The 23,274-nt window shown below is 51.1% G+C and overlaps 1 protein-coding gene across 2 annotated transcripts; it reads right to left on the bottom strand.

The window, feature by feature from the left end:
- Positions 1-286: 286 nt before the first annotated feature.
- Positions 287-21,770, bottom strand: eml4 (EMAP like 4). Of its 2 annotated transcripts, XM_030378675.1 has the most exons (24): positions 21,378-21,770; positions 14,391-14,573; positions 14,024-14,162; positions 12,483-12,698; positions 11,007-11,147; positions 10,628-10,653; positions 10,196-10,231; positions 9,357-9,480; positions 8,845-8,994; positions 8,540-8,609; positions 8,336-8,446; positions 8,038-8,133; positions 7,529-7,663; positions 7,216-7,351; positions 6,449-6,597; positions 6,064-6,189; positions 4,492-4,623; positions 4,283-4,350; positions 4,058-4,146; positions 3,502-3,599; positions 3,280-3,367; positions 2,875-2,973; positions 2,467-2,597; positions 287-2,249 (listed from the first exon to the last, which is right to left on the bottom strand). In XM_030378675.1, the coding sequence occupies exons 1-24, from the start codon at positions 21,400-21,402 to the stop codon at positions 1,821-1,823; spliced, it is 2,997 nt and encodes a 998-aa protein (XP_030234535.1). In that variant the 5' UTR covers positions 21,403-21,770; the 3' UTR covers positions 287-1,820. The 2 variants fall into 2 exon arrangements, with proteins under 2 accessions (XP_030234535.1, XP_030234536.1); XM_030378676.1 differs by lacking the exon at positions 12,483-12,698 and having other exon boundaries at positions 21,378-21,769.
- Positions 21,771-23,274: the final 1,504 nt, after the last annotated feature.

Here is a 23,274-nt window from a genome sequence, read left to right on the forward strand (position 1 = left end):
GATAGAGGGTCTAACAAACAATATAATTAGAAAAATCAGAGTTGAAAAGCTAAACGTTCCGCATTTCAAATCCCTCTGAAGGAGCAGAGGTAAGGCTACTGCTCTCCTCTGACCCGACCTCTGACCTCTAACCTCAGTAGCTGAACCTTAAAACAGCAGTACCACGCTCACACCTGTCCAGGAGAGGAGAGGAGAGGACATATGAGGTGAGGAGAGGAGAGGAGGTGGCGGAGGACTCTCAAGGTCTTGGAGGCGAAGCGAGGGAACAAAGGGAAATACACGGGCCTTGGTTTAAAATGTTTATTTACTTATGGTTGAAATCTTCAGTACGGTTTCTGTCTTCTGACAGGAATGCATGAGAGATACGATTGGCTCAAAACACATCACATGATCAAGTTAAATCTCTTATCAGCAACCTCCCCCCCCCCCCCTCCCCCGTTTCACTTGAGTCTTGAAGCTGATCTCTTCAAACCCTTCCATTAAAAAACAAAACGTCAGAAAGCAGAGACGATGAGACAGAAGTATAATGAGATCGTTAGATAGAAGTAGAGCGCTAGAAATATAACGACATAAGATAGATAGGCATGTAGAAATATGGCCAGAGAGATAGATATAGATGGATAGATTATACTACACTATGAACGGAGCCCCCCCTTCTCCAATCCCACATCCAGGATAGGTACACAGCTCTGAGTGGCAGGGACAACCACCCCTCCCCATTGGCTAAAACACATCATGTGACCAGATGCTGACGGATGAGGAGCAGCGACAGTCTCCCCCTAGTGGTGGAGCGGACACATGACGAGTGACAGCAGAAATATACACAAGAGGAAACCCATTATATACACACCGCTGACAGGGGGTGGAGAGAGAGAGCTGGCCCCGCCCCACTCACTGACCTACAGTACAGTAACAATAACACCTAAAGAAACATATGGCTCAAAGGAGGAAAATAAACAGCTGCCCTCGGGGGCGGACCTCCCCCAGGAACCACCCCTCTACGCCCTGTGATGTCACTTCCTGTCAGCACCCGGAGTCCTACTCATTAACTCACAGCATTGCTCTGGTTCGCTAGCCCCGCCCCATCACTCTCCTAACCCCGCCCCTAATCACTGTTTAGCCCCACCCCTAACTACACCCCAGTCCTACCCCCAAGAAAACCCTAACCCCACCCCTAAACATCTCCTAACCCCACCCCTAAACAACTCCTAACCCCGCCCCTTAACATCTCCTAACCCCGCCCCTTAACATCTCCTAACCCTGCACCTTAACATCTCCTAACCCCGCCCTTAAACATCTCCTAACCCCGCACCTTAACATCTCCTAACCCCGCCCAAACCATTGCCTGCCGACACCCCCAAAGCAACCAGGGTGTATCTCTGTTACTCGTGTATTTGTATTTGTTGAATGCGTATGTGTGAGTATACGTTCGTGTGTACATGTGTATGTGTGCATGTATGTATGTGTGCGTCTGTCAGTGTGTCTGATCATTTAAAGACAGACATGCATTTACCAGAGATACAAGGAAGGGTTTTCAGACACACACACACACACACACACACACACACACACACACACACCACACACACCTCCAGATGCTGACAGCTTACAAAAGAAGCAGAGGCTATTCTGGCAGAGGCCTGGTGGCGAGGGCGGGGGGGGGGCGTAATACGCATAATAAACGCTGAGACCAACAGGCCTCTCTCTCTCTCTCATTCCCTGTCTCTCTCTCTCTCTCTCACTCTTCCTTCTCCATTTCTCTCCCCCCTACCCTCTATGTCTCTCTCTCTCTATCGCTCTCTCTCTCTCTCTCTCTCTCTCTAGGAGGGTGGTGTGAAAGGGGGCAGGGCTTCATCGCTGGGAGTGGGCGTGTCCTCACTGGGAGTGGGCGTGTCCTCACTGGGGTCCAGGCTGTCCTTGGGACTGGCTGTGCTGTCGGAGGGGGGCGGAGTCGACTCGGAGTGGGGCGGGGTTTCGGGTAAGCTCTCCTTCATCCCATTGGCCACGACCTCTTCGGCGGGCTCCTCCTCCTCCTCTTCCTCGGGCTCCTGGACGAGGGCGGGGCTGAGAGGGCGGGGGGCGGGGTCGGCCCTGCGGGGCCCCTCCCCCAGGGAGGAGCTCTTCTCCACCAGCCTCCACTGCATGACGCTGGTGTCCTTCCCGCCGGTGGACACCAGGTGGCGGTCGTCGTGCAGGAAGCTCACGTTGGTCACATGACTGCTGTGGGCGCTGTACTTATGGCTGGGCGCCTGCAGGAAACAGGAAACAGGAAACAGGAAATGAACCCGTCAGCCAACTATATCTTATATATCTATCTATCTATATCTATCTATATGTATATCTATAAAGACAAAACAATCAATAACAGGCAGAGGGACACACTAGTAGAGAGACAGACAGTCACACTAGGAATCTGAATAGTAGAGAGACAGACAGACAGACAGACAGACAGACAGACAGGTCTACCTTTGCCCTGGAACAGGGGTAGGCGAACAGGTGAACTTTACAGAAGTCGTCAGCGAGGGCGATCACCCTCCTGCTGTGAGAGCGAATCAGAGCGTTGATGTCCGTCCCATCAGATCCCTCCGGCCACACCCCTAAAGAGGATGTTATTGTTAACATTGGGAGGCCACACCCCTTCACAGGACGTTACTAACATGGGAGGCCACACCCCTCACAGTATCTCATTATTAACATGGGAGGCCACACCCCTAAACAGGAGGTCATTATTAACATGTAAGACCACACTCCTAGAAATGATATTATATTTTTGAGCTTGGACAACACACAAACCCAAGAATACGTTCCACACTGACCCATGTCACCAAACACTCAGACAAACATGCGCAAACCCACACCCACACACGCACACACCGAACACGTGGAACCCGAGCACGCAGGTGTAGGTCGCCCAGTCGATGTCTTTGCACTCGGAGCGGTTCCTGATCAGTTTACAGCCGTTAGGAACGTCCCCTATGGAGAAAACACAGTTAGCAGGCTAACATACCTAGCACGCTAACACACCTAGTACGCTAAAACACCTAGTACTCTACACATCTAACACGCTAGCACTTCTAGAACGCCAACACATCTAACACGCTAACACATCTAGAACGCTACACATCCAGCAGGCTAACAAATCTAGTACACATCTGACATTGTGTCCCTCGAGCTGTCTGCAGGACCTCTGGTTCTTGGTGTCCCTCCAGCTGCCTGCAGGACACCCGGCTCTAGGTGTCCCTCCAGCTGCCTGCAGGACCCCTTGCTCTAGGTACTCACAGTAGAGGATCTCGTAGTCCCCGGAGTTGGACATGATGAAGTTGTTGTCAGGAGACCAGTCAAGGTGGGTGATGTAGCTGGAATGTCCCTGAGAACAGATAATCAGGCAGGGATATGAACACACACACACACACACACACACACACACACACACACACACACACACACACACACACACACACACACACACACACACAGTGACAGACAGGCAGACAGACTCACAGTGCACTTCCCGTAGCGGGTGTACTTGCGGCCCTTGTCCGTCACGTTGTAGAGGTAAATGAAGTTGTCATGGGAACCGACGGCCAGCAGCGCTCCGTCTACAGGGGGCGGAGCCATACACAGGAAGTCCTTAAGGCGGCGTGGTCAGTTTCAATGGAACCCCGGAGCGGTAAGACCCCCCCTTCGTTAGGTCTGACCCCCCCCTCGTTAGGTCTGACCCCCCCCTTTGTTAGGTCTGCCCCCCCCCTCGGTAGGTCTGACCCCCCCCTCATTAGGTCTGACCCCCCCCCCTCGTCAGGTCTGACCCCCCTCGTCAGGTCTGACCCCTGCGGGCCCTCTGACGGCCTCTCAGCTGATCCTACAGGAAGTCCTGCTGCCTCCTGCTCCCCAACCCGGGGTCGCAAGGAGTCACCCGGGGTTTACACCGGGTCACACGGGGGGCACCCAGCGTAACCCGGGGGTCACCCGGGGTCACACGTGGTCCACATGGTCTGACCATGGCTTGGTTGCCATGGCGCTCCAGACAGGAAGTACTAAGCGTTTTGGCTCCACCCACCTACAGAGTAGCGCATGACGGACAGCTGCTCGTTGCCGTCGGTGTGGATCGCCACCAGGTCGGTGGTCTCAGCGTCCAGAACGTACCACCTGGGGGGAGACAGGGGGGTCATTAAGCCCTGGGCTGTCCTAGCCGGGGCTACCGTTGGCCCGGGGCTCAGCGGCGAAGGCTGTGAGGGTTGTATGAGGGTCAGAGCCATGATGGCCGCTCTAGAGCACTACTTACTTTCCAGAATGGGTTCCTATGGCAACGACTGCGCCACTGGGATGGAAGTCTGCACAGTGGCCGTGCTCCTGAAACAAAGGACGGGTACCACGGTAACTCACCCCTCATCATGGGTCCCACGGTAACTCAACCCTCAATAGTTACCGTGAAATCTGATTTTCAATTGCGAATCTTTGCAGTGCTTGAGTGTAGCGTTTGGTCTGCCTCACCTCCACCAGGCGGGTCCACTCCAGGGAGTGGTCCGCCGAGTTCCACATGCACACCTGGCGGTCCTGAGCACAGGTGAGGAACAGGTCCTTGAAGGGGTGGGAGGCCAGCCCCCACAGCTCGTCTGTGTGGCCCTGAAACACAAACAGCACGTTGTTCATCCTATGGTCCACACGTAGCACCTCGTTAACCACCTCGTTAACCACCTGGTCCACACGTAGCGCATCGTTAACCACCTGGTCCACACGCAGCACCTCGTTAACCACCTCGTTAATCACCTCGTTAACCACCTGGTCCAGACGTAGCACATCGTGCTAAAACGGTTCTCGAACCGGTACTTAAAAAAACTAAACCGCACACACGTCTGACTTTCTGCTGTTTCACAGCAGAAAGTGAGCGGACACTGAGTTGAATGGCAGAGGTGTTTGCTAGCCTACTTGATATGCAAGATTTACGGTTGGCATTAAATTGCTGCTGTGAGTGCTGTGACTGATTTTTTAAATACAAATAATTACAAATAATAATTACTCGTTGAAAGCAGGCAGGTACGCAGCTATGCTGCTAGTGTGTACACTTGCGTGCATGGCGCAACATTGTGCTACTGCCAAAGTCATGTTAAGTAGGCTACATAACGCAGGTCGCAGTCGTACCATGCGTGTTTAGGCAACATTGAAAAGGGTCCCGTCTGAAAGAGTGTCACGCAGCGCAGCGTTCTACCCGGTATGGCGGTATATAAAAAAATCATATCGTAACGAAAATACACACCGTTATTCGGTGTGACCTGGTATACCGCCCAGCACTAACACAAGTTGACGCCGCAACACCATATGGGCGGGGAAGGGGGCGTTAAAAAAAGTCAGTCACCGTTATGAGGCACCGAAAATGTGCATTCTTATTCGATTTTTATGAATATACAACAAAGATAAATTACGTGCAACCGTTTACGTCGGAACCGGTTCCCTACTGGAACCGATTTTCGTGCTCAACCCTACTCGTTTAACACCTGGTCCACACCTGGCAACTCGTTAACTACCTCGTTAACCACCTGGTCCAAACCCACCACCTCGTTAACCACCTGGGTCCACACACACCACCTTGTTAAGCACCTCTTTAACCACCTGGTCAACACCCAGCCCCCTCGTTAACTACCTCGTTAAACACCTGGACCACACCTAGCAACTCGTTAACTACCTCGTTAACCACCTGTTCAACGCACAGCATCTCGTTAACCACCTCGTTAACCACCTGGTCCACACCTAGCACCCCGTTAACAACCTGGTCCACACTCACCACCTCGTTATCCACCTGGTCCACAAGCAGGACGTCGTTAACCACCTGGTCCACACGCAGACCTGGTTAACCACCTGGTCCCCAAGCAGGACCTTGTTAACCACCTGGTTCACACCCACCACCTCGTTAACCCCATCGTTAACCACCTGGTCCACACACAGCACCTCGTTAACCACCTGGTCCACACACAGCACCTCGTTAACCACCTGGTCCACATGCAGGACCTCGTTAACCACCTGGTCCTAGGTCCGGGTACCCACTAGGTCCTGGGTCAAGGTTCTCACCTGGACCTCCACCTGGAAGCCGTCGTTGAAGGTTCCTCTCAGCAGGAAGTTCCTGGAGGTGCCGACCAGGAACTCCTCCCCGCGCCCCTCGGCCACGGCCCGGATGGTCCCGTACTGCTCCGGGACCTGGGGCGCACAACACATTGAGGACCGGGGGAGGGTACCCCCCTCAGGTCGGAGGGAGGGGTCCTGGGTGTGTTCATGTGTGTGTGTCTGTGTGTGTGTGTCTGCATGAGTGTGTGTGTGTGTGTGTGTGTGTGTGTGCGTGTGTGTCTGCATGAGTGTGTGTGTGTGCATGTGTGTGTGTGTGTGTCTGCATGTTTGAATGTGTGTGCGTGTGAGCCTGTGTGAGCCTGTGTGTGTGTGTGTGTGCCTGCGTGTGTACCTCTATCTCCCTCTCGGGGTGCAGGTCGTGGTCCCAGAGGATGATCTTGCGGTCCTTCCCACCGCCGGTCAGCAGGGTGCCGTTCCTCATCTGACACAACGTGAACACACTGCCCTCGTGGGCCTTGACCTGACGCACAATCTGGTAGGCTGCACACGCACACACACACACACACACACACACACACACACACACACACACACACACACACACACACACACACACACACACACACACACACACACACACACACACACACACACACACAAGATACAAGCTTTAATGGTGATCAGAGTCGACCCACTCAGAAAGCTCCTGTCATCATTGAGTGATTGTTCAGGAGGCAGACGACATCACAGAGCGGTGCTGATGGTGGTATCCTAGCAACAAGCGTTACACACACTTTAATGTAAACAGACCCTATGAGCACTACACACACACACACACATGTTGAAGGGTGAACTAGCATTCACTTCTGAGTCTTGTTGTGATAGTTCCTCACTTAGCCAATAGGGGGCAGCAAACTACAACTCAATAGATATATACAGGAACGCACGACAGACAGACAGACAGACAGACAGACAGACAGACAGACAGACATAGACAGAGAGAGAGACAGAGACATGGTAAGAGCCCAAATGGCAGGAACCTCTGCAGACTAATTGTTTTTGTTCCTGACATCTCCTCTCCACTGAGGGAAGATGCGTACTGATTACCATCCGTCCACCGTCCACCCCCCCCACACACACACACGGGGGGTCTGGTACCTTTGGGGCCCTTCCCTGAGGGCGGCTCGGTAGCGCTGCGGGTCCAGACCAGCAGGATCCCCCCAGAGTCTCCGGTCAGGATGTCCCCCGAGCTCAGGAACGCCAGGCACTGCACGAACTTAGGCTTGTCGTACTTCTAAAAAAAAAGATTAAAAAAAAAAGATACAATCTCAATTTGCCTCATATTGAAAATAACTCACATTTGTAAAACAGCTTTTTTAAACGAGGGTCACATCTAAATCAAGAACCAACCAGAGGTGAGCGTGGTGTAGCGCCATGTGATGCGGTCATGTGACCCGGTCATGTGACTCACCCCGAAAATGCCCTGCTTGCGGGCGAGCGAGCTGCCCCCCCACAGCCAGAAGAAGATGTGGGACTTCCCGCAGGTGACCAGCGTGTGGGGGTCGGTGGGGTGGAACTCCACCCACAGCACCACCTCATTGGTCGTCTGCCAATCACAACACACCGTCAGGCCACGCCCCTCACCACAAAACACGTTCTGTCACAAACTCAATGGCTGGGCGGTCAATTGCCTCTGATTGGTTGACAACGGGACCAGCTGATATCATTGCACCAATATGAGCCAATCAGAAAAGACTAATATATTAAAACAGCAATACAGAAATATAGCAGAAATATAGATTTATCTGACCAATCGCTAGATGTTTATAAGAGTTCAGGGGATAGCTGATAACAATTGATGACAGTTAATTGATAACAGTTGATGACAGTTGATGACAGTTCAGAATAGTTGATAACATTTCATAGAAGTTTAGAACAGTTGATAACAGCTTCCAATAGTCGGTCTCATTGTGTATTTACTTTGATCTCTGCGACCTTGCTCTTCTTCTGCCAGTCCCAGACGGTCAGCATGTGGTCGTTACAGTCATCAATAACACTGAGGTGGTGGCCGGAGTCCTGCGCACACACACACCCACACAGTTAGAATACTAAAGAGTCAAACCTTGAGCGGCTGTGCTGGGCTAACGGCTATGACTGGCTATACGCTAAGCTAGTTTAGGAAGCAAGCCTTGACCCAAAGGAAGTGACTGGCAGAGCCCAGCCGTTAGCCCAGGCGTTAGCCCAGCCGTTAGCCCAGCCGTTAGCGCTGGATACTCACCGCCTTGGAGAAGGCTAGCGAGCCCACCCCCCTCTCGAAGGTCCCCAGACCCAGGATCTGTAGCGTGGACAGACTGACGCTGTCCCACACACGGACGTGGGGCTGCACGGCCTGCACACACACACACACACCTCGTCAGTTATCACGGCCATGTAACCACGACCCATTGATCAATAATTCCAGAGATGGTGGGGCGGGGCTTACGCGGCCATCCTTGTCCACGCCGGCGATCTGTCCTGTAGCGATACGGATCTTATCTGGATGGACGGCAAGACTGGGGCGAGAGAGAGAGGGAGAGAGAGAGAGAGAGAGAGAGAGAGAGAGAGAGAGAGAGAGAGAGAGAGAGAGAGAGAGAGAGAGAGAGAGAGATTTTATTAATTGAATCTATTCTAGATATTCTACTTTATGTTTAGTGTATCCATGGCAGGGTGAGCTGGGTGCTAGCCCGCTAGTTTTAGCCACTAGTCCGTTAGCGTTAGCCGCTAGCCCCACTAGCGTTAGCCGCTCACCACTTGACACAGTCGGTGTGGCCCAGGTAGTGGCGCTGGGTGCGCTCCTCATGGTTGAACAGCACCACCACGGAAGCGATGAAGTACACCACCTCCCCGGTGGGCAGCAGGCACACGTTGGCCCGGCAGTCCCGCCCCCGGTAGCCGTACCTGAGCCGTGCTAAGGAACCACTTCCTGCCACACAGGAAACACTTCTGGACCGGCCAATCAGAGAGGAGCCAGAGAAGGCAGACGAGGGGGCCGTGTTCAGAACCATGTAAACTACTCTAAGTGTTAAGTGGAGGTCAGTTAAGGGTACGTGGAGGTCAGTTAAGGGTTACTGGAGGTCAGTTAAGGGTAAGTGGAGGTTAGTTAAGGGTAAGTGGAGGTTAGTTAAGGTTACTGGAGGGAAGTTAAGGGTAAGTTGAAGTCAGTTAAGGGTAAGTGGAGGTTAGTTAAGGGTACGTTTAGGTAAGTTAAGGGTAAGTGGAGGTTAGTTAAGGGTGAGTGGTGGTAGTTAAGGTAAGGATACACCCACTCCAGCCTCAGCCTCTCTGGGGGAAGCTCCGCCTTCACGTCGTCGTAGTTCTCCACCTCCGCCGGGAAGAACATGGTGATTGGCCGGCCGCGCATGAACATTTTGATGTGGTTCCCCTCTGCACACACACACACACACACACACACACACACACACACACACACACACACACACACACACACACACACACACACACACACACACACACAGTTAGAAGGAGAGGTCTATGTCTATGGATTCATTGAGTTAAGACAGAGAGACAGACAGACAGACAGACAGACAGACAGACAGACAGACAGACAGACAGGCAGACAGGCAGCAGGCAGCACAAGGGGTTAAAAATAGCTTCAAACCAACAGAAGAAGGAAGATGCCATTCAGATGAAGCTGGGTTTAAATCAACGGTTTCAAGGTAGATTTGGTCTCTCATGCCTGAACTGAGGTGAAGCTTGGATAGCAGTTAGCTTGTATAGCAGCCTAGCTCGGTTAGCGCTCAAGCTCGGACAGCGGTAAGCTTGCAACGGCTGCAAGAGAAAAGTGAAAAGTTTTTAGAGATAGAATGAAAAGGTTTGCCTGATCGAAGTATAAGTTAAAAGTTGCGGTCGGGTTTGAAAGTTTAAAGAAACCAGAGGTGGGGAAGTTCAAGCAATCATTCAAAAGCCTTGGCCTCTATAGGCTGCTAGTCCGGTAGCCTTAGCCTTGCTAGGCCGATAGTCCGGTAGCCTCAGCCTTGCTAGGCTGCTAATCCGGTAGCCTGCTGTTATGTTAGCATCAAGCATTTGCCACTTGCTGTTGAGTTAGCTTGAGTTAGCTTGCTGCTGCTGCCACACTCACCTGCTTGGCTGTTCTTCTCACGCGTGGACATTTTAGCTTTAGGGATCCAGACAGAGACAGTTTCACTGACACATACGGCAGCTAAGAGCTCATGTGCTCTCAATGCTGTTGCTACCAGCACACACATATATACAGTAGCTAATGCTAACGACATATAGTTACTAATGCTAACGAAACTCAGACATATTGTTACTAATGCTAATGCTAACGACACTCAGACATATAGTTACTAATGCTAATGCTAACGACACTCAGACATATAGTTACTAATGCTAACGACACTGCTGTCTATGACATATATACACAGGGCGAACCCTTCATTCATTCAGAGGAACCACCAGAGGAACAAACACCAGATCATTGACCTGGTGTTTGGATTAACTCTAAGTCATCATACAATGAAGACGATGGTACGAGGAAGGACATAGTTACCTTGGTTCACCACAGGATCTTTGTGTCTGGGGGAAATGATATCACGTTAGAAAAAGTTATTCACTCTGCAATATTAATTCTATTTATTATAGATAATTATTACATGACCACCGTTGGGATATTTTGTTTCGGATCATATGCAGGTGCTAAAGGAGTCACATGCGTATGTGTTTTATATGTATTAGTAATGTTACGCATGTGCATAACGTGTGTATTACATGTGTGTGTAACATGTGCATTAGGGGTGCGTATAGCTTGTGTGTAACATGTGTGTGTATAACATGTGTATAAAACATGTCTGTGTAACATGTATGTATAACATGTGTGTATAACATGTGTGTAACATGTGTGTAACATGTATGTATAACATGTGCGGTACCTGTCGCTGTTCTTCACCACCTTGGCCAGCAGCCTGGAGGTGGAGGCCGCCTTCACCAGCTTGCTCCGCCCCTCCTCCCCCCCGTCCCAGGTGCTGCTCTGAGAGCGCTCCATCCCAGAGGAGCGCTTAGCACTGGAACCCCTGCACACACACACACACACACACACACACACACACACACACACACACACACACACACACACACACACACACACACACACACACACACACACACACACACACAGAGAGAGTAAGTAGGGCAGTAGAGATACTGTAGGGAGATGTGGGAGAGGCAGAGGAGGAAGATGCCCTGGGTTGTCATGGTGACACGTCTTAGTGAGATTGGATTGGACAGTGAGGTCACTAGAGTGAGGTCACTATCTAGAGTGAGGTCATCCTCTAGAGTGAGGTCACTAGAGTGAGGTCACCATCTAGAGTGAGGTCACTAGAGTGAGGTCACTACCTAGAGTGAGGTCACTAGAGTGAGGTCACCCTCTAGAGTGAGGTCACCCTCTAGAGTGAGGTCACCATCTAGAGTGAGGTCACTATCTAGAGTGAGGTCATCCTCTAGAGTGAGGTCACTAGAGTGAGGTCACTATCTAGAGTGAGGTCACCCTCTAGAGTGAGGTCACCCTCTAGAGTGAGGTCACTATCTAGAGTGAGGTCACTAGAGTGAGGTCACTACCTAGAGTGAGGTCACTAGAGTGAGGTCACTATCTAGAGTGAGGTCACTATCTAGAGTGACGAAACAGAGATCTTTTTTTCTTCATTTAAATATTCTCACTTGTGTCACATGACGCCAGAGCATCCCTCAGAGAGCGTAGAGTAGCTAGCGCTAGGTGTTACTAGCACTAGGAGTAAGCAGAGCGCTAAGTGTACCAAGCGCTAGGTGTTAGCAGAGAGCTAATCATGCTAACAGTCAGAGAGGACGTCTCACAGGGGAAACAGTTAGCATGCAGCAGCCGTTAGCTAGAGAGAGAGAACATTAGAGGAGCAACCAGGAGGTCAGGGCTGGTAATCACACCGCTAATTAGCTGCTAGTTAGCTTAGCAGGAAGAGAGAGAGAGCCAAGAGAGAGAGCGTTCAGCTCAGAACATCTAACCATCAGTTGGGAGTGAGTGACAGAGAGAGAGCGAGAGCGAGAGAGATAGCGGTTCATTAGTAGTGATGGTTGGAGGTAGCTTGTTGTTAGTCCTGTGAGCCTGAAGAGGGTCAGTAAATAAGGCTAGCTGTAGAGTAGCAGGAGAAGAACAGTTAGCGTCATGATGAAGCTAGCTGTAGAGTAGCAGGAGAAGAACAGTTAGCGTCAAAACGATGCTAGCTGTAGCTTAGCAGGATAAAAACTGTTAGCGTCAAGACGATGCTAGCTTTAGCGTTGCAGGAGAAGAACAGTTAGCGTCGAGACAATGTTAGCTGCAGCGTAGCAGGAGAAGATCAGTTAGCGTCGAGACGATGCTAGGTGATGCTAGGTGAAACCTTTTGAGGGGGGAGGGGCCTTTGATAGAGTCCGCTGATTGGCCGGCGGCCCGCTGGATCTGGGGGGGGTGGGGGGAGGAGGGGTGGCTTGGGGAGGGGGAGGGGGCGGGGGAGGCGGCGGAGGAGGAGGAGGCAGCGGCGGGAGAGGCCTCCTGGTTCTCCTGGATGCCCTCCATCTGGGGCCGGCCCGCCTCCTTCCTCCTCTCCTCAACTCCGCTGTGGAGGAGAACCAAGAGGTGTTAGCATGAGGAGGAGCAGGAGACTAGAGGAGGAGGAGACTAGAGGTGGAGGGGACATGGGGATGAGGAGACGAGAGGAGGAGACATTGGGAGGAGGAGACAAGGGGATGAGGAGGAGACATGGGGAAGAGGAGACGTGTCCTCAAGTGGCTATGAGCTAATGGCTACAAGCGTCATGGCTATGGGCTATTTGGCTAGAAGCGGATAGGCGTTATGTGGCTAGGTACTAAATGGCTAGGAGCTTTGTGGTTAGGAGCTAAGTGGCTAAGAGCTAAGTTTCTAGGAGCTATGTGGTTAGGAGCTAAGTGGCTAGGAGCTAAGGGGCTAAGAGCTAAGTGGCTAGGAGCTATGTGGCTAGTAGCCAAGTGGCTAACAGCTAAGTGGCTAACAGCTAAGTGGCTAGGAGCTAGGTGGCTAAGAGCTAAATGGCTGCGATCAGAGGAGTGTAAGGGTCACAACATCAACAACAACAACACAACATCAACATCAACAACAACTTAACACAAACAACAACACAACATCCACAACACAACGTGCGCCCGGTCCAGAACACTGTCTGAAGACTGAAACATGATTAATATGAGGTCACAGATCGACATCCAGAGTCTGGAGACAGGAACCACCAGAGGAACCACCAGAGGAACCAGAGGAACCACCAGAGGAACCACCAGAGGAACCACCAGAGGCACCACCAGAGGAACCACCAGAGGAACCACCAGAGGCACCACCAGAGGCACCACCAGAGGAACCAGAGAGGAACCACCAGAGGTACCAGAGGAACCACCAGAGGAACCAGAGAGGAACCACCAGAGGAACCAGAGGAACCACCAGAGGAACCAGAGAGGAACCACCAGAGGAACCACCGGAGAAACCACCGGAGGAACCACCAGAGGAACCACCAGAGGAACCACCAGAGGAACCAGAGGAACCACCAGAGGAACCACCAGAGGAACCAGCAGAGGAACCAGAGGAACCACCAGAGGTACCACCAGAGGAACCACCATAGGAACCACCATAGGAACCACCAGAGGAACCAGAGAGGAACCACCAGAAGAACCACCAGAGGAACCAGAGAGACCAGGGGAGGGTCCTGAAGGTCCTAGGAGGTCCTGGGAAAGGACCATGACCCGGAAGGCCGGGGACATCCTGGTAAAATCGTGTAGCATCTTCATATAATATAGAACTCCATGTAGTGTGTGTGTGTGTGTGTGTGTGTGTGTGTGTGTGTGTGTGTGTGTGTGTGTGTGTGTGTGTGTGTGTGTGTGTGTGTGTGTGTGTGTGTGTGTGTGTGTGTGTGTGTACCTCTTGGCGGCGGAGGACAGTGTGTCCTTGCGTGTGACGGATACGGAGGAGGAGTCCCGGGGCCGGTGGGCGGGGCGTCCTGCCGGCCCCCCGTTGGAGATGGAGGACAGGGAGTAGGCCTCGCGCAGGGGGGTCCCGCCTGGGGGAAGGGGGGCACAGGGGGTTACCAACGTGGGGTTAGCACATGGGGCTAGCCTCAGTGGGTAGCATCACAGGGGACCACAGGGGCTAGCACCGTGGCGTTAGCACCAGGAGGTTAGCACCGTGGCGTTAGCACCAGGGGGTTAAAACAGTGGGGCTAGCACAGTGGCGTTAGCACCGGGAGGTTAGCTAGCACCAGGAGGTTAGCACAGGGAGGCACACCCACCTTTCCCCGGTTTCTTGGCGGAGGCGGGGGTCTTGGCCTCCTCGGTGGCGGCCAGGCGTCGCAGCACGTCGGCCAGCGCCGCCTTCAGCACCATCAGCTCGTCCTCCTGCTGCTGCACGCGCAGCTCCAGCGCCGCCAGACGCTCCGTCACGTCCGACGCGCTGTGGCCCGACATGCTGTCGTCTGGGGGAGGGGGCACAGCGTCAGCACCGGGGTGTCACCGTTGTGACCGACACAAAAACACACTGCCAGGTGATGCAGTACTACTGTATGTTCTATAAGTACTACTGTATGTACGTCCTCGCACCAGCATCCTTCCGGGCACCACACCACCTCCTAAGACACCCCAGATACTCCTCAGAGTGTAGTAGCAGTACAGATATAGCAGGGGTCGGCAACGGCACGCGTGCCACCACTGGCACAGGGCAGCATAATCATTGCCACACAACAACAACAAAAAAATATTTATATATTTTTTTATTATTATTATTAATACAAGATTTCACAGCACAATGCGGCAGAATAATCATTACTAGCGATTTTTTTTGGCACTTTATTCTGTTTTGGGCTATTCCTCCCAGTGCAAATGTTTAAATTAGTTACAGAAAGCAGTGTTCTGAAATGGGATCAATTAATAATAATAATAAGTAATAGAGAAGTAATATAATAATAAGTAATAGAGAAGAAAATATAAAAAGTAATGTTGCAAGTGGCCTGTATGCATCGCCTTCACATGGTTTTGCAAATCTGTACATGTCTTAAAGATATTGATGTGGATGGTTCCAACATTCTAATTTTTTACATTTCTCACATTGCAAATATGTTTTTTTTTTTATTGATGCATGATTGTGGACTACATGGAAATAGTACAAATCCATGTCTTCTGGAAATGCTTTTGGTCGCTGTGTCATTATGCAGCTTAATTTTTAATATATATTGTTGCTTAAGGCACACTCATTAACGCTAAAATGTCAAACTGGCACTGCATGTTGAAAAGGTTGCTGACCCCTGCTATATAGTAAGAGTAACAACAGATACTCCTCTATAGTAGGAGTAACAACAGTTAAGATAAAAGTATCAGTGGGGATGTCATAATGACACAACCAGGACGTATGATGTCATGATGAAGCAAGGAGGATTTATGATGTCACAAGGATCCATGATGTGATGAAACGATGATGATGATCTATGACGACACACTGTTTCTGCAGTGGTGTGTGTGTGTGTGTGTGTGTGTGTGTGTGTGTGTGTGTGTGTGTGTGTGTGTGTGTGTGTGTGTGTGTGTGTGTGTGTGAGCTGAGGAATGAGGAATGTTACAGACCACTGTGAGATATGACAAGTACAGAGAACACACACACACACGCACACACACACACACACACACACACACACACACACACACACACACACACACACACACACACACACACACACACACACACACACACACACACACACACACACACACAGAGCTGCCAAGTAAAACAAACGGAAAATAATGTTTTCGATAAGAAGTTCTACAGACAGGAAATTAGGTCACACCATCTCAGCCAATAGTTCAATAATTTATGACCAGGAAGTGAGCATTTTGACTTCCTGTGTTGTTATGCCACCGTGCAAGGAGCTTACACACCATCAGAGCCAACTAGCACGAAGCTAACACATAGCCAGACCCAGCTAGCAGAAAGCTAACACAAAGCCAACCCCTGCTAGCACAATGCTAACACATAGCCAGACCCAGCTAGCATGAGGGTAAAACATAGCCAAACACAGATAGCATGAAGCTACATATAGCCAGCATGAAGCCAACAGTCAATTTTTATAAAATCCTCTGGCAGATGTCTAAATATAAATTAATGTGTAGGTTACTTTATTCTATTTGCCACGGGACCCCATCTGGAGATGTCATCAGATTATATGTATATATATATATATATATAGACTCTCGGGTGTGTCTCCAGTAGTCTTTGAAGTTACTAATGATTTCTACAAGACCAGTTGGGGCAGATACACACACACACACACACACACACACACACACACACACACACACACACACACACACACACACACACACACACACACACACACACACACACACACACACACGCATGACAGTTTGTGGTAAGCGAGGACCTGCAGCAATCAGCCTGCAACCAGCCTGTACAACCAGCCTCTACAACCAAACTACAACCATCCTGTACAACCAGCCTGTACAACCAGCCTGTACAACCAGCCTCTACAACCAGCCTGTACAACCAGCCTCTACAACCACCCTGCAGCCAGCCTACAACCAGCCTGTACAACCAGCCTGCAACCAGCCTGTACAACCAGCCTCTACAACCAAACTACAACCAGCCTCTACAACCAGCCTGCAACCAGCCTGTACAACCAGCCCATACAGGCTCATATTTAAGTTTGCATTTACGTGTGTGAGTGAGTATTGTTGCCACCCCACATTCCACCCAGATCTGGTTCCAATTATCTCTCCCTCTCTCCCCCTCTGTCTTTCTCCCTCTCCTACCCCCCCCCCCCCCCCCCCTCTCTCTCTCTCTCCCTCTCTCCCTCCCCCTCTTCCCATGCAGGTTGGATTGTATTCTTCAAATAAAGATTCACAATAATATAAAAAGGTATAGATCATTGGAAACAAATAAATTCTAAATATTGTTCAGCCAATATATTATGGCTTATTATTTCCCAAATAGTTGTGATCCATCAAACCTATTCAGCTGTGATGTTTTCCCAGAGAGTGTGATGTGTTGCCCAGTGGTGGTGTTCTGTCCTCATAGTGGTGGTGTTCTGTCCTCATAGTGGTGGTGTTCTGTCCTCATAGTGGTGGTGTTCTGTCCTCATAGTGGTGGTGTTCTGTCCTCATAGTGGTGGTGTTCTGTCCTCATAGTGGTGGTGTTCTGTCCTCATAGTGGTGGTGTTCTGTCCTCATAGTGGTGGTGTTCTGTCCTCATAGTGGTGGTGTTCTGTGTCCCCATAGCCCAGTGCTGGTGTTCTCCACCGCAGTGGTGTTTTTCTATTGTTTTTCTGGCGTCCACACCCTCCACTCCCTTAATGGACAAGCAGCTTAGGGGAAGGCCCATCGTTACCTGGAAAGCAGGCTGATGCTCATTCAGCAGGAGAGTGGACTTGGTCTCATCATAACATCTTTACATCTTGTCTCCCAACTCTCAGTAGTCTTTAGGCAGGACATCCTCCAGACCGCTGAGGTCAGTAGGTTTTAGAGGGAGGACAGGCTTTTGGTTGATGCGCTGGAAGGAGCGTCTTTTCTGCGGTTGCTGTTGCTCCCGTCAATGACGACCTATAAAGTTTACAAGCTGCGCTTCCTTTTCACACCTCCTTTCAACTCTGCAGGAAACGGATTCAAAGTGCTGCACATGGACTTCCTGTCCTACCAGATTCAGTTCAGGGTTTTTACACAAAGCTGAACTAAATCCCATCTGGGGTTCGGAACATGATGGCTAAAGACTGATGGTTGAATGAGTGAATGAGTGGTGACTCAGTGACTCAGTGAAGGGCGACACAGTCAGGGGTGAATGAGGGGTGACACAGTGACTCAATGAGGGGTGACACATTGACTCAATGAGGGGTGACACAGTGAGGGGTGACACAGTGACTCAATGAGGGGTGACACAGTGAGGGGTGACACAGTGAAAGGGTGACAGTGAGGGGTGACTCAGTGAGGGGTGACACAGTGACTCAGTGAGGGGGGACTCAGTGAGGGGTGACACAGTTATGGGTGACACAGTGGTGGAGGAGTGAGTGATGAGCCAAAGAGCGGTCAGGGGAGGACAGATGAAGGCTTTGTTCCTCGTTGGGTTTATTGCTCCACACAGGAAGACCTGATGCATTAATCATTAGCCTATCTTGTCTCTCTATCTCACACACACACACACACACACACACAGGAAGACCTGTGTGTGTGTACGTGCACGCCTCACCATAAATCCACACACACACACACACGGTCTTCACAGATACAAGTCCATTCATATCAAAACCATGTCAGCACGCGTGTGTGTGTCTATGTGTGTGTGTGTGTGTGTGTGTGTGAGATAGAGAGACAAGATAGGCTAATGATTAATGCATCATTGTTTACATTGCAGGAGACAGACGTATAGAAATGTTACTTTGAAACGGTTGCATGTGTCTACATGCCAGTTAATATAGGATAGTGTGTGTGTGTGTGTGTGTGTGTGTGTGTGTGTGTGTGTGTGTGTGTGTGTGTGTGTTTTAGACAAGTGTCAGCCTGTCACTTACTATGTTGCACATTCACAGTGTGTTCTCTCTCTCGCTCTCTCTCTCTCTACACTGTACCATGGTAGTACCCACGTACTATATACATAATACTACAGTACTAACAGAATACTACCGTCGTCCCTCAGTACTTACATAGTACCAAAGTACTACCGTGTGTGTGTGTGGGAATGCAGCCCACAGCACATTACTGATTTGTTGGTGACAGACAGCTAAAAATACCCCCCCCCCCCCAACCTCCCCAAGCAGATCAATGTAGCAGTGATCAGAGGTCAGGGGTCATGAGCCAGTTGGCAGCAGATAGCCTAGCCTAGCCTAACCCCTCCCTCTCATTCTCTATTGGTTCTTGGCGATGGAAAGTCAGGATTTGACCAATAGAATGCCACATGGTTTGGATTATGTTGAGTGACAGATGCCACCAACGAATCAACATGCAGAAAGTGCTGTCAATCAACGAAAACCTTTGCACGGATCCTGAATCTAAAGGAGCATCAAGGAGACAGAGATCTGAGGGGCCGGTGGGGGTCAGAGGTCAGGGGTGACCTGGTTCAGCACGGGATCTGACCCTACCCTACCAGCCTGCAGTATACAGCTGGAGAGAAACCTCTCAGCCAATCAGAGAGACCCGCACGCACGCACGACACCTCACCACTCATTAACTACAGTTCAAAAGGCAGCGTTCAGATATTCTGCTCAAATGTCCATCTGTCTGCAAAATGAGGAAGAGAAAAAAAGGAGGCAGGTGTGTGTGGTTGTGTGTGTGTGTGTGTGTGTGTGTGTGTTGACACACGTCCACCATGTAGCTGATATCTCGAAGCATGATGCTTGATTTCACCTTTTATAGCCAGCATGCTCAGCCGATATTGCAATGCATCGTGGGATACTTTATTGACTTCAAGTCAATAAAATCCCTCAGGTCGCTCTGATAATAATCCTACACTAGAGACCATGTTACAGTAAGGCCTTAGCATTAGCTTGCGTTAGCTCCAACACAGTGGCGCCTCTGGCGGCCACACACATCATGAGCCTGCAGAGTGTATGTGTATATGTTTATGTTTATGAGTGTGTGGCACCTGGCTTCGGACCAGTCTATTTTTAGTCTATTGACAGTTAAAAGTCAGAGTGTCTGTGATTGGTTGCTCTGGGAGGAGGGGGGGGGGTCAACACGCCCAGTAGGGCGTCTTTGGTGGTAAAACACCCTACAAGAGCCATTATAAAAACATCTGCCCTCGAATATCTGATTGGTGGACTGCACATCAAATGGGTGACCCCAAGCCGATGGCATTGGTCTGAGGAGCTTCATCAAAACACTGCATAATATTCCTGGTGGACCACGATTGGTTAGAATCATCAGCCTTCCACCAATCACATTCAGTGGTCTGGTTTACGAGAAATTTAATTATATAATCTTAGAATTCCTGTTCATTATGAGAGAGAGCGAGGCCGAGAGCGAGGCCGAGAGCGAGAGCGAGAGAGAGAGAGACTCAGGTCGGTCTTGACCCAGATGGATATCTTGATCCGAGCTGTACTGATGCTGAAGGTGCTTCAGTGCTCTTCCTCTCCTCCAGGAGGCTGGACCGTCCTTTACCATGGAGACGGTGCCGTCCCAAGGGCCACAATGCCTTGCACCAATGCATTATTTGGCAGTTCAGTAAAACCAACGTTCAACATGACATCTGGCCTAGCTACGCTAGGCTGCGACACGGCCTAGATCCTTGTCAGATCCTCCTTCGAGGTCAAGGAGCATTGTAAGGAGAGAGCGAGAGAGAGGTTAGAATTAGAGATTATTATTGGATTATAATTACAGATTAGGGTTATGGGAGGGTGCCAACTGATTAAGCTTGATCTGGATTACACACACACACATTGCGCGCGCGCGCACACACACACACACACACACACACACACACACACACACACACACACACACACACACACACACACACACACACACACACTCTTCGGTTTCATTTGACATGATTTGCATTCTATATTGTCATATTATCTCCTGTATATCAGATGTTTCAGAGAGCATGGCCAGTAAGTCTTCAGACCAGTCAGTCTATCAGACAATTGAGTGTCTCAGAAAAGTGAGTCTCTGAGACCAGTGAGTCTGTCAGACCAGTGAGTCTGTTGGACTGTGACTACACCAGGCCGCTAGATAGAGGAGTTATTGTGTCAAATGACGGAGGAATCTCCACGCGCATCAATTTACAACGTGTTATAATGACATACATACACACAGACACGCACACACAAGCAAGCAGGCGCGCAAACTCACGCACACGCACGCACAACCAGACGCGCTGAATAAATCGTTTCCTGGGTCTTTGTCTGCCAGAACCGGATCACAGACCTGCCTGACGTCATGAGCACTTGAAAAACGTCATAATTCCCTGCATTGTTCGCAGCCCAAGGCTGCAGGCGCGAGGCTGCGGTCCAGCCCTGCGGGTCTGTAGGGTTCGAGCCCCTTGGGTCTAGAGGGGACTAGCCCTGGGGGTCTGGAGGGGTCTCACCGGACCAGTCTACTGACGCAGAGCCGACGCAGTAGCGTCAGTGCTGCGGGCTGATCAACAGAGCGGCGGGGTTCCCCGTGCATGTACACAGCAGTGACACGTGTCTGTCGCGGCGCGGCGGATGGCACGCATTCCACCGCCGTACGCCACAAACACAACCCGCCATCCCGCTGCAGTACCGACCCGCTTCACCCCTCGTACTCACCCAGACTCCCGGTGAGCCCGTCCATCGGTCAGAGATTCCCCCCGGCTACGACGGCTCTCTGGCGGATCTCCTTTATCGGTATCCGCGGAGGTTCGGCGGACCGTCGGCCTCGGCCCGGGCTCTTCACGCGGAGACGGTGGACGGTAGCTCGGCTCCTCGCAGAGACCCGACCTCTCGGTGTTTACCGGCCAGTCGCGGTGAAATCTCAGTCCGAGACACGCTGCTGGCTCCCGGGGGGGGCCTGTTGATCACGTTATTTTCGCTTGACTCCACTACCACACACTCGCACACCAATGCCTTCCTTCGGTCTGGGGGAGGGCGACTCTCTGGCTTTCGCGTTTCCGACTCCGCCTGCTTTGGCAGAGAGCGCTTCCCCCGCCAGCGGACCGGCTGCCGAGTCCTGCCGCCTGCAGAGCGTCTAGGCCGGGGAGACATCCTCTGGGAGGCCGCTGGGGAGGCAGCGCCACCGTGCGTCCAGTCGGGCGGAAACTAATCTGGAATAATACATTAGAACCATCAATAGCGCTGTTGCAGGATACTACCACCATATCTACTATAATATACCGCAGCAGGCCCATGAGGAACACACTGGCAGTATACTGCAGTAGTTCCTCCAGAGGGTCTGGTGTTCCTCCAGAGGGTCCGGTGTTCCTCTAGACTAGAGGGTCTGGTGTTCCTCTAGACTAGAGGGTCTGGTGTTCCTCTAGACTAGAGGGTCTGGTGTTCCTCCACAGGGCCTGGTGTTCCTCCACAGGGCCTGGGGTTCCTTCAGAGGGTCTGGTGTTCCTCCAGATGGCCTGGTGTTCCTCCATAGGGCCTGGTGTTCCTCCATAGGGCCTGGTGTTCCTCCATAGGGCCTGGTGTTCCTTCAGAGGGCCTGGTGTTCCTTCAGAGGGCCTGGTGTTCCTCCATAGGATCTGGTGTTCAGGGCCATGAGGAGGCTCCTGGAGGAGGTTCTTGGAGGAAGCTCTTGGAGGAGACCTGTATTGCTGGGTCAGGGTTTGGCAAACAGGCCAATGTTATTGAGGCTCAGGAAGCCTAGGCGCTTTGGGCCAGAGTTTTACAGAGTTTAGGGAGCAGGAGACTCTCCACCTCGGATCCATCCAGCGGTCTGTTGACGTACCATCAGGTGTTCACCACCAGAGGGAGGCAGAGAGCCGTCAGCCGACCTTGAACACGTGTTGATACACACACGCTTAAATATAGACAAACACACACACGCAATGCAAAACCAACACACATCCAAGACTGGCAACACACACACACACACACACACACACACACACACACACACACACACACACACACACACACACACACACACACACACACACACACACACACACACACCAAACTAGTTTTGCCTCCATATGTCCTCAGCCCAACATACTGCCAGGACTCAGAAACACCTCGTTCGTCATCAAGTCTTTCTCTTACTCTGGAGCAGTCTCAACGGTAACAGAGCCGGACTGTTCCCTGGTTCTCCGAGAAAATAAACAGAACCCAACAGGGGCCGGGTCCCCGACAGACCCCCCCCCCCCCGACCTCTGACCTCCCTCAAAACACACAACCTCCCCCCCAGCCTGCCCCCTCACAGAGCCACAGCAAAACTCTGCTAGCTTAGCCCGGGAGCGTGTCTATGTTCCCCGGGTCCTATGTCTCCCTCTTTGTATGAGACTGCATGGGGAACATAGGACCCTTTTTAAAAAAGGGTCCTATGTTCCCCGATATGTATGTGACCGGGGAACATAGGACCCTTTTTTAGAAGGACCCTTATCTGGGAAAACGGTCCTATGTTCCCCGCAATCAATCAATCTGAAAAAGTAACAGACCGGGGAACATAGGACCCTTTTTCTAAAAAAGGGTCCTATGTTCCCCGGTCTGTTACTTTTTCAGA

This window comes from Gadus morhua, chromosome 15, assembly GCF_902167405.1.
Source record: "Gadus morhua chromosome 15, gadMor3.0, whole genome shotgun sequence".
NCBI classification, from domain to species: Eukaryota; Metazoa; Chordata; class Actinopteri; order Gadiformes; family Gadidae; genus Gadus; species Gadus morhua.

Excerpts from the sequence above, each read along its gene's own strand:
- eml4 (XM_030378675.1), bottom strand. The coding sequence starts at position 21,402 with ATGGACGGGCTCACCGGGAGTCTGG. Across the intron at positions 7,352-7,528 it reads GCAAGCAGGGCATTTTCGGG|AAGTACGACAAGCCTAAGTT; the intron begins GTGAGTCACATG and ends CTTTTTTTTTAG. Across the intron at positions 6,190-6,448 it reads ACCCCGAGAGGGAGATAGAG|GTCCCGGAGCAGTACGGGAC; the intron begins GTACACACGCAG and ends TGTGCGCCCCAG.